Source organism: Pterocles gutturalis, unplaced genomic scaffold, assembly GCF_000699245.1.
Source record: "Pterocles gutturalis isolate BGI_N339 unplaced genomic scaffold, ASM69924v1 scaffold5878, whole genome shotgun sequence".
Classification (NCBI taxonomy): Eukaryota; Metazoa; Chordata; class Aves; order Pterocliformes; family Pteroclidae; genus Pterocles; species Pterocles gutturalis.
In genome coordinates, this window is record NW_010125401.1 from 1 (window position 1) to 6,524 (window position 6,524).

The 6,524-nt window shown below is 39.6% G+C and overlaps 1 protein-coding gene across 1 annotated transcript; it reads left to right on the forward strand.

Moving 5' to 3' along the window:
• Positions 1-2,472: 2,472 nt before the first annotated feature.
• On the forward strand, positions 2,473-6,213 carry LOC104465486 (RUN and FYVE domain-containing protein 2; the record flags this gene model as incomplete). Its single annotated transcript, XM_010078541.1, has 4 exons — positions 2,473-2,646; positions 3,117-3,234; positions 4,694-4,795; positions 6,090-6,213. Coding segments are annotated over 4 exons (518 nt in total), but the record flags the coding sequence as incomplete, so codon positions are not given.
• Positions 6,214-6,524: the final 311 nt, after the last annotated feature.

The following is a 6,524-nucleotide window of genomic DNA, read 5'->3' on the forward strand; positions in this document are numbered from 1 at the left end:
CCGTGTCCCCGGGAGGTGCGGGTGGCTGTCGTGGAAACCGGGCGGAGTGCGGGGGGCTGTGCTTGGGGAGGGCTGGGGAAAAGAATTGTTTTCTGCGGCTGCCGGTGACATCGATGACACAGAGGGAGACCTTGTGCAGCCGGATACACCTTTGGGGGTTTTTTTCCTGCAGAAATACTGCTTGCAGTAAGGGTTTGGTTGCTCATCCCGAGTGGCTGAGGACTATTGTCTCTGGGGCCAAGCCTGGCTAGTCAGGCGCTGGCGACATCAGTGCCACCTGCGTGGGGTCCCCTTGGGGGCTGCTGCTGCTGAGGAGAGCCCTTCGCAGCTCGGTTTGCTCCATACAGGTGCCATCTGCCCCATACAGTCCCCGAGCAGCAGTTACTAGGAAACATGCCATGTGAAATTCTAAATCCTGGTTTATTTTTGGCTTTTTAAGAAGCTGGTGGAGAAAAATAGCTATAGGCAGGGAGACTGTGCTTTTATGCTTTAAAACAAATCTGAGATGTGTTTCTGCATCAGAAAGAGGTGGCAAGAGGGCTGACAGTTGAAAGGATAGTAGATGTGGGTGTCTTGTCTGTGGGTAGGATCAGCTCCAAAAGTCAAAATGAGGTCAGCTGAAAAAGGAATTTGTGAAATGCCTTTGGGGAAATAGCTCTCCCTCGCTACATATTCAGTCCATCCACCTGAAGTCTGAATTGAACAAGGCTTTTCCTACAGTAACACTCATATTTAGTATTGTCAATAGCAAACCTAATAAAAAAAAAAGCAGGAAATCTGACATGAGCTTTGCCAACAGAAGCGCTCCTGTCATTGCAAGCCTCCATCTGTTCCATGCAGGGGTACTGCTGCTGCTCTTCATAGGGCTGCTTCAGTCCCTGGAAGCTGAGTGGGCAGGAAGGCAACAGGCAAACTAGTGAGCTGTGGCTGCTCACTGGGTAAATTTTTGCCAGAGCACTGTTGCTGATTGTCTGCTGTGTCTTCTAGTGTCTCTTAATGTTTTTCTGGTGAAGGACTGGTAAATTCAGAGACTATAAAAGTATTTTTTAAGGTTATCTCAGGTATGTAATCTCAGTCGTTTATTTTTTCCTAGAAAACTGAGATAGGCTATGTTGTATGGTAATAGGGTGGTTTGATATTTGATAGGCAGTTAACAATACAGAAAACTATAATTTTCCCAGTTTCTAATGTCTAATACCTAAAGCTGTGTTATGCAAGAAATGAGAGAAATAATTTCATTGCTGTTTGAGGAACCCAGAAAGTCTCCATCTGTTATAATGATTATTTTTTTCTGGTTTTGATGTATACAGTTCTTTTATGCTTTCTGATGTGCGCAGGAGATAAAGTCATATACCAATACTCAAATTTGCACAGGAAGAGGCTCATGTTTTTTTCTCAGACACAAATCTGTATAGGTATTTTGAGCTCTGTGTCTCAATGTCTTTAAAAAGATGACCTGTGTTCTTCATTTGTTTGTTTTTTACTTCATTTGTTAGATTTAATTGCAGGAAACAATAAATCATCAACTTTTTTCGCTTCTTTCAAAGTTCTTTTGATCATGGTGCATAAACAGAGGGTTGCTTTGTCTGTTTCAGTTTGGGAAAATAAGAGGGTGGCCTGAATATTTGAACTGCTTCATTACAAATAAAAATAAACTAAGAATCGTCTTAGCATTCTGGTTTCAGTAGCAGGAGCTCTAAGAAGAGGAACCAGATCCATTCTGTCAGATTAAGATTATTTTAAAAAGCTATGGGTTTTTTACTGACTAGATTTAATCCTCAAATGTATTTTTGTAGTATGCATTTTGTAAAGTTTACCGAAAACATTTTTAAGTTAAAGCAAAACCTTTAGTTCTTAAGTTTTCCTGTGCAGAAAACATTTTGCAGCTATATGAAAAACTGAAATTTCAGTATGTAGCATGTAATATTTTCCTGAAACTGATCCAGGTTTACTGGCTGAGACTATGTACAGCCTAAGAAAGAAAGCAAGTGTTTATGTCACTGTGAAATTGAGACTACAGCAGAATGTCATTGTATGTAAGTATGATGTCTGTTTCTATAGGTAGACTGCAGTAGATACATACCTTAATGGGAATGCTGCTTTGATACCATGGTAAGGGCATTGATTGCTGTTCTTCAGCAGAGCTTTTTAGTGCAGCATTGATGCCTGTGTTGATTTGCAGTTACTGACTGCTTCTGAGATGTACGGAGACAACATACTGCCTGAGAACTGACGTTCCTGGCCTCGTTTTTTTCATTCACCTATTAAAACAACATAAGATTTGCAAGGGTGTTTGTTGGAGTGGATGCGTTTCTGTAACATGGTGATTCATAGCATTTACTAAATTATTCTGCTGAGTTTATTTAGATTCAGATAAGTTTTTCTTTGAACAGGGTGGCCATGAAGTGTTTTATTATTTTGTGTCTTTTCTAAAACCTGAACCACAACTTATTTATTTATTTATTGCCCTAGCTGTAAAGGACCCTACAGCCGTAGAAAGAGCAAATTTACTGAACATGGCTAAATTGAGTATCAAAGGACTCATTGAATCAGCTTTGAGCTTTGGCCGCACTCTGGATTCTGACTACCCACCTTTGCAGCAGTTCTTTGTTGTCATGGAGCACTGCCTGAAGCATGGCCTTAAAGGTGTGATAATTGCTCTGCCTGCATATTTCTCATCCTAAACATGCCATTTTTCTTTCTTTCTTGAATGAGATAAAATCAAAGTGTGTTATGTTGCTATAAGAAGTGATTAATTGTGTTGTTACTAATACTTCACAACACATTTTGACGCGTTTTTCAACTTTTTTTCTTTTTTTGTTTGTATATTCATTTGTTGCAAGTGGTCCCGGGATTACCACAACTGCGTGTATGTATATAGCTTATATTTTTAACTAGTCATCCTTTTTATATTATTTTGTTCTAGCACAGCAGTTTTATGTTCAAAGCAAAGTAATTCAAAAGACGGCTTTGGATACTGATGAATGGCATGAGGAGTGTCTCAGTTATCTGGAAGACTAGGCTCAGCAGTTAACCCTTTTGTCACACTAGCTATTTTGAAGGAAGCTACTCCAGTAATTTAAATTCAGTCAGTGACTTAATTTTTCTTTTCCTAGTAAGAAAATCATTTCTAAGTTACAATAAAACCATCTGGGGTCCTCTGGAACTTGTGGAGAAATTATATCCAGAAGCTGAGGAAATAGCCGCAAGCGTCAGAGATTTGCCTGGCCTGAAGTAAGTAGTATTGGTAAAATACAGCGAGAAAATAAAGGACCTGATGGAGAATCTGCAGATGTCTCATGATTTCATTTGGCAGTAATCAAGCCATTGAGCATGTAGCACATGATATTGGGGGAGAGCACAGGCGAATTTTGCTAGCCTTTCATTTTCTGCACAGAACAGCCAAAAAAGTATTCTTATGTACATTTCTGATGTTCCTGGGAGAAGAGTCCTCTGAATGGTGGACAAAAATGGTGCGAAAAGGAACATGTTGTGTATCAAACAGTCTAAAGTCTAGAACTGCAACAAAGGCTATATAAAACCAAAAGGAAACATACTGAAGAGGAAAGTCCTGGGCAGCTTTTCAGATTATTGTGTGTAGGGTCCTTCTCAAATGTAAATTTATGCTGTGAACTACAATTTCCTCCCATTCCTCTGCACTCTGCTTTTGTATTTAGCTTTATAATTGGCCGTACGGTAAATTCCAGAAGGGTTTGGTTACATTGTGATTGATATATGGCAGCATAAGGGTTGTAATTTATAGCTTTAGACCTTATCTGAAGCACATGGTATATAGATTGTTATTTACTCTTGTATCAGGCTAGATAAAATAATGCCCTTTGCCAAGTGTTACACTGTTCCTATCTTGATATAGCATGCAGGTTTTGAGGTGGGTTTTTTTGGCATTTATGCACTTAACACTTCTGAGTGTGCATGCATTAGAAGAGGAGGATCTAAAAGTCCAGCTTTAATTTGTTGGATGTTAATGTTTGCCCATTACGTACATTTTTATATTGAGTTGTCTTTCTAAGATAGCACAGAATTCTTAAACAAGTATGAGTTAAAGCTGGAATTCAATATGTGTTATGTATTCCAGAGAATAGGATTGGGAAGGCAAGCTGGCATGATGAGTTGTAATGGACGTTCAGTTACTTTTCTTACAATTTATCTGAAGACATTATAAGCAAGTTGCAGAAAGGAGTCTGGATTGTTGCAGATGTTTTACTTCAGCTAGAAACAGGACTTTCAAGATTGTCTTTACAGGCAGTGTCAGGTTAAGAAGAAGGTACTTACAGGAAAACAGCACCATTCCTAAAAATTCTGGTAACCATGTACTGTGTGAGAACAAAGCACATTGAAACACAACAGTGTGTAGGAAACTGCGTATTTTCACTCTCTGAGCGGAACAGTTAATTTTACTGTCAGGGTCTTGTGCTTTCTCTGTTCCTGTTCTTCCCAGTGTCTGCCCCCAAGCTGAGCTGCATTGGTGAAAATTTTTCTGATCTTATTCCAAAACTTGGAGTCAAAGCTAGACATTACGGCTTCCCAGGCTGCATTGCGCAACAAATAGTTTAAAATACTGTTTCAGAAATACCAATTGCTCTACCAATAGACTGATACGATGTTTAGGACAGTAAATTCATTGCTATATTGTTGATTTGGGACTCTTTGTCTTCATGCCTTTTTTTTTCAGAACCCCTCTGGGCCGTGCCCGTGCCTGGTTACGGTTAGCACTAATGCAGAAGAAAATGGCTGACTATCTTCGCTGTTTAATAATTCAGAGAGATCTGCTCAGGTAAACAATTAAGTAGATTTTGTTTATAATTTACTTTTAGAGGTGTAGTCTCCTGAAAAAAAAATATATATTTTCTATTTGCTACTTTTTAACATATCCTTAGTGTAGCAAGGTGTACTGTCTGGCCTGTGGGCTGATTTCTCCCAGGCCTCGGGGTAGAGGGACCATGCTCTGCTGCCTCATCAAGACTGAGGGGCAGCTGGTGGGTGAAGAGCTCTTTCCTCTCTGTCATGTGGGTGGGCCTTCTGCAACGTGCCTGACTGTTCTTTCATAGATGAGGGTGGTGGGGAAGGGCTGCATTCCTCCGCCATGCAGAGGACTGACTGGAAGCCTCTGGAGAGACTAATTCACCCCCACCATATGCGTGGTTTCCTACTGAGCTACTGTTGCATGGAGGACTATTGCCTTGGACCTTCCTTTCAGAGTTCTAGAACTAGCATCGCTCTCTTCCAGTATAACTTCTCCTTTGTGATGGGGTAATTGAAGCACAAAGGGAAAAAAAGTTACCTTAGTTTCAGTTCTATAACCTATATGTGTTTTAAGACTTTTCTTGTATGCCTAGGTAATGCTGGTATGTCAGGATGTCATTGGTGTTCAACAGCTGTGGACTTTTCAATTTAAAGCACAGTTTCATAGAGTCTGAAACTTTATTTAAAAGATGCAAGGAGGAAGAAGTAAACATTGGTATTCTGTTGTTTAGTAGAGTGTTTTTCTTTTGAAAACTTTTCTAGCATTTCAGCCCTGTTTCTGTTTTCTTACCTATTTAATATTTTACTTGGCTTCTTTAATTTCAAGCATGTGTTTATTAAACTCCAGACCTTTTTCGACAACAAGGTAAATTTTTTACCATTCTTCTTTTGTATTCTGTAGTGTTTCTTAACAACATAAGAGTTGTCTTACTCGGTGTGGCCAAACATCCATCTGGTGCAGTATCCTATTCCAAAGTGGCTAATAGCAAGTATATAGGGAAGAGCCTTTTCGGGTTTGTTTTGGTTTGGTTTTTTTAAAGGCAAAATAGGTCTTGCCTCCTGAAGCCCTCCAGCAGCTTGTGGCTCAGATTGCTGGAGCTGAAGTTAGTATCTTTGTTTTTAATAGCCTCTGAGACAAACCATGCGCTTTGAATTTTTAAAAATTTATGAGGTGTGAGTATGGGCAGACTCAGTTCATCTTTAAGGATGTTGGAGTAAGGCTAAAGTAAAGTAAGAGAAACAATTCAGATTTAGATTCCGTTATTAATTTGTTGGATGTAAATATACTGAATATACCAAGAAGATGCAATTTTCTTCTTTAACAGTGAATTCTATGAATATCATGCACTAATGATGGAGGAAGAAGGAGCAGTTATTGTTGGACTGTTAGTTGGGTTAAACGTAATAGATGCTAACCTGTGTGTGAAGGGAGAAGACCTGGATTCACAAGTAAGTCAATACAGGTAATGTGCATGCAATCCATAAGATTTTTATATACAGTGAATTTTGTTATTATAGAATAGTATCATTAAGGTTGGAAAAGACCTCAAGGATCATCAAGTCCAACTGTCAACCCAACACCACCTAACTCACTAAACCATGTCCCTGAGCACCACATCTACACGTTTCTTGAACACCTCCAGGGATGATGACTCCACCACTTCCCTGGGCACCCTGTTCCAATGCCTGATCACTCTTCCAGTGAAGAAGTTTTTTTCTAATATCTAGCCAAGACCTCCCCTGGCGCAACTTGAGGCCAT